Raw genomic sequence first — 12,343 nt, 5'->3', positions numbered from 1 at the left:
TGTGTAATTCACTCAATTCAACACAGTTATGAGGATAATGATCAGGCTGGTATTTTAACCCTTCGTTCAAAGCATGTGTAAAACTGCACCACTCTCCAACTTCCTCTACAAAATTCCCATTTTATTTCCTCCAATGAGTCAGTACAGTAACAGACACGCTGCTTCTCACCAGTATTTTCACAGACCTGTTTTTATGCTCAGGGGCATTTGGGAAGTCTATGAAAACACAGAAGCTGTCTCAGATATAATTCAGAGCAGGAAACAAGCTTAGGTGAATCATTTAGATGAGGCTGTGAAGTCAGATGTTTACAGATGAATACAGCTCTCTCCTGGTGACTCCTCATAACTCATCTTTTAGGAGGAGGAAAGCTTTATCAACATCCTTTGAAAGCTCCACAATGCAGACATCAATCTAGCAAGTCTTCTGAAAGCAGGCTTAGCTCTTCCTACTCCCTGAACTGCCAGCTGCACTCAGCTCAGGAAATTTGAGGGATGAGATCTCTGCCTAATTTAACCCGTTTCTCCTGCTAAGCAGAGCAGAGCACATCCCCACAGCAGCACTTCTACACCCACAGAACACCAAAGGTGAGTACCAACTGCTGATCACTCTGCTCCTCAGACACCTTGGGTCTCCAGTGATTTAAATCTCAGAAGGGAATACTGACCACTAGAGAGCAATGCAGTTTTTTTCCCCCTTGAATGACAAAGAGAAGGTTAATTGGCCAAGGCAATATTTTTGATTGCAGCACTTTTTCTGTGGTGACAAGGGACACTTTCATAAGGAACATCAGCAAGTGATTATTTCCTCCAGCCCACATTCTTTGGCTTTTAGGTTATGCATTCCAAAACACTTCCAAACCAATACAACTACCACAATGACATTAAATAGTTCCAGAACAGTCTTATCATGCAGCAACTGTAAAAAGCGCACCTGGAAGGACACTCCTACCCCAGCTGCAGGCAGGTTTGAGTGACCCACCACAGCAATCAGCAACAGCAATGGTCAAAAGCATCCCATGTAGTCACAGGTCACTGGTCTGAACCAGCATGACATGAATGGGAGGTAGGGATGATTCTGCAGAGCACATTGGCTGCACCCAGAAGTCAACAACCTGAACACTTGAGGAGGAATTCAATTCCAGGCTTTGTCAAAGTGGAACTCTGGTGATGCAGAGAGGAGCAGAAATGCAAGACCAGAAGTTGTGGACTGAATTCTCCAACAGCACCATGCTCCAACAGCCTGGTGACCTGTGGCAGAACACAGGCAAGTGACAGCTAATCATGTGCAGGGAGCTGAACTGCTTCTCATTAGAGGTAACATGGATCTGCTGCTACTTCAAGGACAATCTCAGTAAGTCACCCTCACAGCAGGTGCTTTACATCATTACCATGACATGCAAGGGTTTTAAAGGACACACATGCAATAGAACTTGCATTTTACAGTGTTTTGTGTGAATCCTGGCTGAAAGCCTCATGCAATTTCTAAAATAACTATTGTTCAAAAAGAACTTTACTAAAGGAAAAATATTAGGGAAAAAGAAAAGGCAAATCTAATTTTCAAACCAATTTCAGGCCTGTATTTTATAAGACAACCTAGAGAAACTCTCAGCAACACCAAAGCAGAACAATATTTTTTAAATTCCTTCTGTGGAAGTTGTACTGCTAAAGTTAACGTTGTTATCGACAGTGCAATGATGCAAATATTGGTGAAATTACTATTTTCCATGTCCTCACATAAGGACTGTTCCCTTCCACTTTTTCAAGCATCTGCACAGAACCTGAATATTCAATACTGGGCACTTGACAGAGTGGCAGAATTTACACAGTATGAGGCAATGCTGAGTACACCTCTACTTGTACAAACCAAAGCAGGCTCCAAGTCAGCCATTCCCAAACCACCTTCTTTACAAGAGCACATCTGCTTCAGCTGCCATAAGGAACACCTCCTTTAAGTTCTGCACAGTAAAGTAAACAAATTAACTAATATGGATCAGTGCTGAGAGCACAAGAATTCTGCCACCATTTATGGAAAGGTGAAAAACGTCATAGCTGGGATTAACCTCAGACTCCGGAAACCAATTCTGAGTCTTTCTGTTGGCTACTGGAGATCTGAGTCAGCTGTTCATGTTCAAAAGTGCAAAGTTTTGCCTTTACAGAAAAGCTACGAGTTGCCAAATGACATTTCTAGATTGAATTACATACCAGGAAAAGCACAATGCGTGGTTTCAGAAAATGGGGACAAGCAGCAGGCTCGACAAGGCCCAGCTCCAGGAGCCCAGTGGAAGTGCCTCATTTGAAAGGTTGCTGATTGAATCAAACCAGGCTTCTCCCAAAGGCAACACCTACATCACTACACTGACAAGTGCAGGTATGAGTACTTGGCCTAGATTCAGAAATATCATGCTTCATTCACAATGGGATCTCAACACAGCTACTTTGAATTTGCAAAACAGTTGAAACAGCACCCCAATTTAAATACATTTGAGATGTGATCAAGCAACAGGAGACAATTGTGATGCTGAATTCCAAGCCTGGACACCCAGCATGAAGTAAATATAGTGATTTTTTATCTATCACGTCAGAAAGATGCATGCAGTTTTCAGAAAAAAGGTAATTTGGATCACAGGTTACAATGACCAACATTAAGGACTTTAGGCTCTAGACTTTAAAAGTCATGTTAACAATAAGATACTCAATTATTTGAACATCACCTTGATGACATGTCTATTCCACTTAACTTCTCTCCCAGCTGTGACAAGATTTATCTGTCCATGTTAATCCCTTTCTAAAATAAACCAGAGGTTTTTCCACAATACTGGTTTTCTTCTTTTACAGTGTTCCAATTAAATGCCAAAAGAAAAAAGATGATTTGTTCATTAAGATTAGGCAGTATTTTAGTTGCATTAGAAATTAAAGTCTAGGCAGTTAGTGGAGACCAGACACCATAAAGAGGCCACAGCAAGGGCTACAATAAACCAGCCACCAGGGTCACAGCATGGCACAGACTTACCCAGAGCCTCAGCTGTCAGGCAGGTGCGCATGGTGAGAAATTGCAGGACACAAAATTGACACAGAAAGGAAAATAAAAAAAGTCAAACTGGTATTCCAGCATTCCTAGAATTTAGACATTATCATCAGCGCCAAGACAAGAGAGTGAGCAGTTTGGACTAGACTATTTTGACTTCTTCCACTGCTGATAAAGACAAATGCATTAGTTCTGCATCCTGATGAGCTATTGCAAATTAAACCCCTCATTATTTAGCACACAGTTTCACTTTACAAGACTTAAAACACTTTAGACTCCTTGGTGAGAACATGTAAACCTGTGCTTCAGGGAAAGTGCACACCACAGATAAGCAGACCTGGTCAAGAGGCACAAATCTCATTCCCTCACAGGAAGAGGGAACTCAAATGTGCTGAACTCTAGGCGGGTGCTGCGTGAGTAACCACAGCACTTTTTGATGCTCTCTATTGCAATTACATTAACAGATTGATAATTAAATGAAAACCTAATTGTTGATGCAATGTGGAAGAACATCAAAAAGATTAACTATGATATGTGTATTTTAATTAAAAAACTTTATATAATAAAATTTTGTAATAAAACTGGCTCGCTGTCCAAAAGAGGGGAACTATCAAGAGGCCTTCAAAATGCAAGGAACAAAAGTAAATCCAAGCCATGTTTTCAGTCACTGATTTAGCAACATGTCTTCATTGCATTTTTGTAAAGGAGAGCTCACATTATAAGCTTGCAGGAAAAAAAGAACCCCAAAACAACAAACACACCAAAAAGCCCTGCAGGCACCATGGCCTCATCCATTCAAGATTTTTTCCTGCAACAGATAAGGATAATTTGCTCATCAGCTTCCCTCCTTCTGAGCTGCATCTTACTGAGTCCACAGAGCTTTGAATCTCACTTCAGTCATGGTGCCACACTTGATCAATTTAGAGGAATGAGGCTCCCTCCCAGGGCAGGAAGGCTCTGGCCAGGGACTCTCCTTCCCCAGCCTGCCACTCCATATGGGGCAAGTGCCATGTACAGAAAGAGTGCAAAGTGACTGAATTGGAAGGTCAGCTCTTGCTTTAAGAACTGAGACATTCTTCTGTTATAATTGCATTGAAGAGCTTTATGTCTTTTGGTTTAGAGACATGGGCTTTGCACAACCATTCTTGAGAGCAGTCTAACAAAATGACACAGACCAAAGGGTAACACAAAAACAGCTAAAAAGGCTCTAAAGCATGAAGACCTCATTTTTGCTAACCAGGAGAAGGAAGAAAAAGTACTTTTGGCAGTATTACAGCAAATTAATAATCATGTTCTACAGTAAATTTAAAATCATGTTCTATTCTCTGAATTTCATTAGAGTCACAAAATACTTTATAAAACTGCTGCATACTCAAAAGGAGAGACTCAGTTTGGATACTCAGCACTGATGGGACACAAGAGTAAATGTACTGAATGTTAAGGAAATTCTGCAGAAACTTCTACATATCTTACAGATTAAATTCAGTTTTCCTATTAACGTATGTTATATTACTGGGAGTGTTACATCCAGCAACTTCTTACACATCCACTTGGACTTAAACATTTTCCTCAAAGCTCAAACAGTGTCCCATGAAGAACCTGAAAATGAAACCTTACCAGTATTGTTAAGAGGCAGAAGGGAAACCTGTCTATTTATTCATTAATCACCAAGCTGAAATACAGAAAATAGACCCAAAGTGCACTCCAGATTTTACACATACATTCAGATATATTTTTATTTAATCACTTGATCATTTTTTCTTCAAGATTCATGCATTTGTTAACCTTCCCAAATGGTTACATGCAGAGCCACAGCTGTTCACTCTCTCCTGATTCAATATAGCATCAACAGCTTCTAGCAGCTATGGATCCACTTATGAGTCCCTGACTCAGCAGAAACCTAAACATGGAATTTATTTTAAGTATATGCAGAATTATTCTGCTGACTCAGGTTATCTGGGCTGATTTCTGATGGCAAATGTTTGTCTGAAAACAAAGAGCAATTTAGAAGATGTCTGCAATTCCATACACTACACAACTTCCTCTGTTCAGACAAGAGCTAAGTGTCAGTGCTGGGGTGAGAACAAGGGTGTAAGGAAAACAAAGAACCTTGAAGATCACCATGAGACCCTCAGGGACTGCATAGATATGGGAGGTGCACCAAGATCCTATTTAAGACTACACAGATTTAGCTTCAGGTGGGTTGGGTTTTTTTGTGTCTGTTTGTTGTTTTTGTATAGTTAAAGACAACAAATAGGGTGAAAATTTTCTCTGTGAAGTCTTTTGAAATACAACACCTTCATATCACAGTCATGTAACTTTACTAAAAATACCCCAGCAAACTTCCAGAAAGGACCCTGGAATTCCTTTTGTTTTGTTTGGAAAGCTTGGTGTTTTCCCCATCACTTCAAGCTTTGGAAACACCCATATTTGCAGTTAACATACTTCTTCTGCAAACATAGTTTCTAATATGTGATCTTGAATGCCCAGCCTGAACTTTCAACTTGGCCACATGGAAGGAGAACAAACAGACCACGCACAAGCCATGGAACAGGCAAACCCCCGTGGATTCGGCCCCTCAGAGCCAAGGCAGGGAGCCCAACCTGCAGCACTCCTGCCAGGACAAGCCACACAGCCCATGACCCTCCTTCCTGAATGTCCCTGGGATGCAGACAAGGAGCAATGAGCTGCTGTGCATGCTGCAGCATAGCTGTGAGAGAGCTTCTGCAGCCCAGCACGTCAGGACCAGGGGACACCACTGCCATGATGTGAATCAGGAAAGGAGAGAGTTATATCTGAGCTCCTCCATCTGCAGCTGCCCAAAGCAGAAGAAAAACACTTTTCCATAAAGTTAAATGGGAAATAGCAGAATAAGCTTAAAGGACATTTTTAGTAGCATGCACAGTATTGAAGCAAATCCAGAATTCAGCAAACATCCCGCTTGCCCACAGGTGATCATGAAGTTAATTCAAAAGTATTCTTACAAGTGCTAGGAAGGGAATGAACTGTTGTTTTAGAGGTCCCATAGGTCAGTAATTTACAGAAAAATCAAAGGGACAGGTCCTGCTTGAGGAGGAACAGAATAAAAAAGTAAGTCTGTAAAACAGAAAAACAGGAGAGTTGAAGACACAGGTAGACATTCATGCACTCAGCCACATGCCTGCCAGCATAGTTTCCCCATAGTTCAAACCTCATTTGTGTCCTAAAGCAGAATCACTTCTGCAGATTTATCATGTTACAAAATAAACCCCTTCTTGAATTTTTTATCCTTCAGTAGCAGCAAGAGCAACATACTTCACCACAAAGAACACTGAACAGATCTGTCAAGAGGGGTTCATACAGAAACATTTTCACAACAACATTTGACATTACAGTCAGACCAAAGCTTTATTTCTTCAAGATAGGAATCCAAACAACAAAGAGGGGAAAAGGCATCTGCTCCCGGTTTTTTATTCTAACTTAAGTTTGTTGATAATTTGCAAGAAGGCATGGAGAACTTCTTCCCACCCCCTTATCTACTCATGCTGGGGCCAACAGCTTTGGGCATTCACACTCATGGCCTGGTGAGCCAAGGCCTCCCCACATCTCTCCTCCCCAGGGACCATGAGAACAACTCTCAGCTCCTCAAAAATACTGCACCTCCTCCTTTTCCCACTACTGGCTACCTCTGAGTCCTCTGTTCTTCCACCTGCCCCACACACTCAAACCCCTCCTGACTCCTACTGGTTTTGTGCTCTGGAGCAAACACCATGAGTCTAACAGCAGTTCCAAGAGGGACAACACAGAAATACAGCACCTTCACCACAGCTCCAAAAGAAAATTGTAAAAACAGAATTAAGCAAGGTTATTAGATTATTGGGGGGAAAACAAAGAAACAAACAAAAAACCAAAAAACCCCAAAACAAACAAAAACAAACAAAAAAACCCCCAAAAAACCCCCTTCAACCACATCATGGCTGCTATGCTATAACAATGATGGCAAAATGAGGCCTTCTCCACGTCTCGCTAAAAGATGCTTAATCCTGAAGGAGGACAAAACATCAGTTTCCTGACTGTCATCATGAGACTTGGCACACATTTGAGGAGGGGGATATGAAAGCAGAAAATCCAAGGATCAAGTCTGCTTGCTTTAACCACTGCTAACACATGCAGGTGGCACCTGCAGTATAACAGTGGGCTGGTTTTTTTCCAGCAGCTTTTAAGTATTTCTCCTTCCTCTTCACACTTTACAGAAAATGATGTCTCCTCCTTCAATATTACAGACGGATTTACTGAACACTCAGAAGCAGGACAAAGGGGAGATGGAGCCAGACAGCTGTCAATCCATAGAAACAGGCTCAAAAAATGGCTCCTTGTTCACAGATCCCAGACATCCACCCAAACCATTCCATGCTTTTGTTTTTCTCAGTGCTTACCTACTATGCACTGATGGATTGTTTGCATCACACAAGGACAAGAAGAAATAAGACTAGAAAAGGCGAGGGAGAGACAGGAAGAGACATAGAAGGAATATCACAAACTCTATAAAGCTGTTGGTTTGAAGTTGGACATTTCATCACACAAAATGAGAAACTCATTTATGCATCACCCAAAAATAAAGCCTTATTTCAAAAAGTCACATTCCCCTAATGATCACCATTCTGATTTAGAACACTAAACTGACACACAAGACAAAGAACCTACTGAGCTAAGCTCCCTCTTGCTGGCTTTTATCTCTCCTTTCCTCATCTAAAGATAGCTAACATTCAAGAGCAGTTTTCCAGTCATCTGGCTTTCTACCAGTGTGATTATTGACTCAACTATATGGAAGGACAGTTAGAGACAGCTCACCTGTTCTGGTTAACACAGTTTCAAAATTTCAAGCAACTCCCCAGCATTTATTTTGCCTGCTCCTGGGTTCACAGTTTTTAGGCAGGAAGGGAAGGACAAGTTTCAACCTGCAGACTGAGAACTGCTCAAAGCACACTTCTGACCCAGCAGGGAAGATCCCTGAGCAGGAAAGGGAATCTGAAGTCCTGTTTACAAGCTCCCTATCATTGTTCCAAAGCCTGGTGGGGTTTGCACTTGGCCAAGTAAAACCCTAGTAATGGCAATGCTGCAGCTAGCATTGCTGCACGTTTCCATCAAAACAGCAGTGAAACCCCTGTGACAAAGTGGAGGTGGGAGAGCAACAGGAGCATGAGATACAGCTGCTAAAAAAGACAAATTGCCATTCAGGAAAATTCCCTTTTTCTTCTCACTTATCTTTAGTTTTCTATGATTGCCAAGTGCCCCTCCCCCTGAAAACAGCCCATGCCACTGTTTTACATTCTGATCAATAAAGTAAGGTTTAGAAGATTACAGGCTATTAAAAAAAAAGAACAAAGAATAAAAGTGGCAGAAAGGAAGAACAGTGAGAAATGTTAATAGCTAGGGAACATTTACATAATGGCTTTTTTTATATCATTCCAGAAGATTCTAGAAAACTTTATGGGTATCTGCACAAGTCATGTTAAGAATGTCAGTGTTCCTAAAAAAAAAAACGTTAGCAGCAAGGGCTCTATTTTAAAACATGATTGACTTTGCACAAATGGTTTTAAGGCTTTTGTATAAGAACATTAGACAGCAGCTTCTGAACACGATTTAAATGACACATAGTAATTGTATCCTGGTAGCCAGGTAGATACCAGGAATCCATTAGAGGGGCAAGATTATTACAGTAGAAAGTCTTATTGCTGTTCAGTCTTTGTCAGTGAGCACAGCTCAGAAGGCTGTTAACAGTACAATATGAAACAAGTTACCTTTCTTTGCTTTCTTCTGCAGCTTCAGTGTATCAGACGACTTCTTTTTTATCTCTTGGCGGGCTTTTTTGTATTCTAAAAAACACACACAATCTCTATTATCAATATAATCCACTTCAAAATGAATGTTTTTCACAGAAAAGGCTACATTTAAAGACGTCAGACTACAAACTTTTAGAGAACAGCTACTGTTAAAAAAGCAGCTTAGAACTCACATTTTGTAAAGCCTATACATTTGGCTTAATATAACATTTTAGGGTGTGAGCACATTCACATACCAAAATCTTTCCCAAATAAACAAAGCCTTTACAGAAATAACAACTGAGAACACAGTACAAAATTAGAGCACTTTTCATTTCATCCACTTTCAGGAATGGAAAACAGAGATGACAGGTTTCTCCAAACATCTGTTTTCAAAAAACAACTATCCAGAAATGGCAAGGCAGAGAATATCCTGTGATCCCTCTCCAGCATGAGTCAGGCAGAGGAAGATGGTGCTAAAACTCTACCCAAGGAAGGGCCACATTGCCAGCTCCTTCTGACTAAGTGGAGCACACTGCATTTGTCCTCATTTTCAGATGACCTGCACATCCCAGGAGAATTAAAATCCCAGAACTAAATATTCAACCTCTAGTGCAGGAACACTAAAGCTACCAGGTACGAAAACTGGTATTTAAAAAAAAAATATATATATAAAAGGCACGGATCCATGCATATACATGTAAGCATACACTTTAACTAAGGAGACTGGGGTTACTACTCCACTGTCGATGAAAAAACAGAAGCAGAATGATGGCAGGCACAGGTACGTGTGCCTGTATGGAGGCCAACTGTACTCCCAACACCCAAGTCTGCCCAGTAAATTCTAAATCTCACTGCCACTTTGGCCTGGGTCACCTCTACTGGCATGAGCCCATGTGATTCCTCTCTCCTGCTCACTACGTGCTTAAAACCCTCTGTAGCACAAGCCAGGCAGTTTTTCAAGAGTTGCTGACTCAACTGCTTCTATCTGACCACAGCAATAATGGGACAAGAAGGAACTCCTCTTTTGGAGGTCAAACCCACTCTTTCCCATCAGTTCCCACAGTGCTGCTGCTTCTTTTAGACAAAACAAAAGTCTTAGAGATTTTCTAGGGTCAGTCAGTGGTGAGCTGCAACCTGCTTTCAGCACCTGTGCTAGAGGGCCCCATTCCCAGTACAAGTTTTGCAAAGTCAAAAGCATCTCCCAACATGCACCTGCTGTGCAAGACTTGGCTGCCTGCTGCTCATTCCCCCAGGAAAGCCTCTGGAGCCACCATCACCACTGCAGCCCTGGGCACTCCATGTCCCATAGCAGAGCTCTCCTGTTCCCCAGGTGCACTTTCTGTATCACTTCAGGTATAAAATAGTGATGTTCAGTATTTTACAGGGCTGTGCATTCTCTGGAGGACACTCTGGTTGAGGCATAACATGATCTTACAAGCTGCTTTTAATGACACCCCAGGGCTTTGCAGGGATAGATGTAGCATCTCAAATCATACAGGGAGAGTGGGCTAGCAGAGTTAAACCCAGTCACTGCTTACCAGTCTAGAAAAACAACTCACCCCTGTGGGTCCAGCAAACTAAACCTTCAAAATGCATATGGCAAGGGTTAAAATTTTGTTAGGCATTTTGGGAGAGGAGTGTTTTAGAAGAGAAAAACTGCTATATTGCTATACATATTTAAGCACGTCATCCAGTTCCCCAGTAAAAACATGAAAAGAGGAAGCAAAATTGATATTACAATCTTACTCCTAATAAAGAATTCTTCCTCTATAACTACCTTTTGCATGGTCTTTATCCAGCTGATTGGCCACTTTCTTCCACTCTTCCATCTGCTCTTGAAGTGGGTTTATCAGACAGTCAATTAAAGCACTAATTTTGTTGAAAAAACACAAAGAGCAATCAAGTCCTGCAGATGCCCCTATTCTTACAGAGAAAGCCAAGGTCAATACTGGAGTATTTTTACTTTTTGCTGTGACAGCTACCAGTGTCACAATGTAAATACCAGAACATAAAAATGTTTACACTAGAGAAAGCAAAAGAAAAAAGTAATTAAAAAAAAAAAATCAAAAAACCACATCACAAGACAACCAGAATTACAAAAACTCCGGACAGAGACGAACAGAGTAAAGCAGAGGAGTGACCAGAAACAGTTCAGAGTAAACAGATCCTACTCAACTGTCACACAATTTAAATGGAAACTCTTGAGACCAGAAAAGTTTGTGCAGCCATGGAGATTATGAACTTAAATAGCACATGTATATACACAAGAAGACAGAGCAGTTGTACAAGAGAACAATATCCTGCCTGCTGACGTGCCTCACCTCACACTGGTGGAGTCCATGATACAGCACCAGTAATGCTCCACTAATGAATGAGACTGGGACCAAACCATTTAAACAGCTAACTCTGTGGTAACTGGAGACTAAAACTGTCTCCTCACAGCCAATTTAATACAGAACTTTATTTTAAAGTAATCATAGAATAATCATAAAATGTCTTGGATTGGAAGGGATCTTAAAGGTCACCTGGTTCCAACCACCCTGCCATAGTCAAGGACACCTTCCACTTATACTATCCAACCTGTCTTTGAACACTTTCAAATGGGGGGTGGGGGAAAAAGGGGAAAAACATAGCAGGTCATCAGGCAAATGGTGAAACATCCTTTTTTGTTCACCTAAGATCAAATATAACTTTTAAGTCTGGTTAAAAAAGACACACATGCAAACTATTGCTAACTACAGAAATAGGTTGTTTTTGTACAGCCCAGGTTGCACATGAGTTAATCCTCTCTCATTACCTCTGTAGTCTAACTTCAACTGCAAAAACAGGATGCAAGAATTTGCATTTCCTATACTGCTCTGCTGAAGGCTTTTCATTTGGCTGCAAGCTATTTGGGCTCTGCAGTAAGCTGAGGAAGCAGCACAACACTTGCTACTGCTCATTTAAAACTTAGAGACAAAGCTTAAAATTCTGGAACAAAGACAGGTCAGTTGGTCACATTGGCAGCTGCCTGTCAGCACTGAGCAACAGGGACTGACAGTGGGAATTTGCAGCATTTGGAGGTGATTTGAGGTGAACTGGCCCAGCCCCATAAATGTGCAGTGAAACCCTGCATGTTCACAGCATCTAATGTGCTGCAGGGAGAACACAACTGCTGCTGTCAGTGACATGGGCAGAGGTCAGCTGAGAAGCCAGAGCTGATGAACAGCTGTGGATGCTCCCCAGCAGCACATGAAAGAGGAACCTCCAGTGCTGGGCCAGGTATGGAGCCACTCACCTTGAGAACTGCCTGAGTTTGGACTCTATACTTCTGTGCCTCATACACATCCTGGTGAGAGCAGACCCAATCTCCCTGGTACCACCTGAAAAACAAAAACCAAAAGACAGGTGAGACTCCTGATGAGATTCCTGCCTGTGGTGTAGAGGCGGTGCGAAGTCTTCCAGAGAAATTTCAGAAAACAGATTAATAGTAAGTGTAGAATCAACTAGGCTATTAATGGGGCAGATCTCGATC

At 41.5% G+C, this 12,343-nt stretch overlaps 1 protein-coding gene across 24 annotated transcripts in view; it reads right to left on the bottom strand.

Moving 5' to 3' along the window:
- MTSS1 (MTSS I-BAR domain containing 1) overlaps positions 1 to 12,343 on the bottom strand; it is a 127,335-nt gene that overhangs the window by 22,475 nt on the left and 92,517 nt on the right. For 12 of the 24 annotated variants that reach the window (XM_079299827.1, XM_079299832.1, XM_079299824.1 and 9 more), the window contains exons 5-7: positions 12,107 to 12,191; positions 10,607 to 10,698; positions 8,806 to 8,880 (exon numbers count right to left, since the gene is read on the bottom strand). In XM_079299827.1, the coding sequence (XP_079155953.1) occupies positions 8,806 to 8,880; positions 10,607 to 10,698; positions 12,107 to 12,191 (252 nt within the window). Of the gene's footprint in view, positions 1 to 949; positions 1,053 to 3,010; positions 3,023 to 8,805; positions 8,881 to 10,606; positions 10,699 to 12,106; positions 12,192 to 12,343 lie in introns of those variants that run through there. The other 12 variants (XM_079299834.1, XM_079299817.1, XM_079299829.1 and 9 more) reach the window with 2 other exon arrangements.

The sequence above is a fragment of the Erithacus rubecula genome, assembly GCF_903797595.1.
Source record: "Erithacus rubecula genome assembly, chromosome: 3".
NCBI lineage: Eukaryota > Metazoa > Chordata > Aves > Passeriformes > Muscicapidae > Erithacus > Erithacus rubecula.
This window is presented reverse-complemented; position numbering and strand designations above follow the sequence as displayed.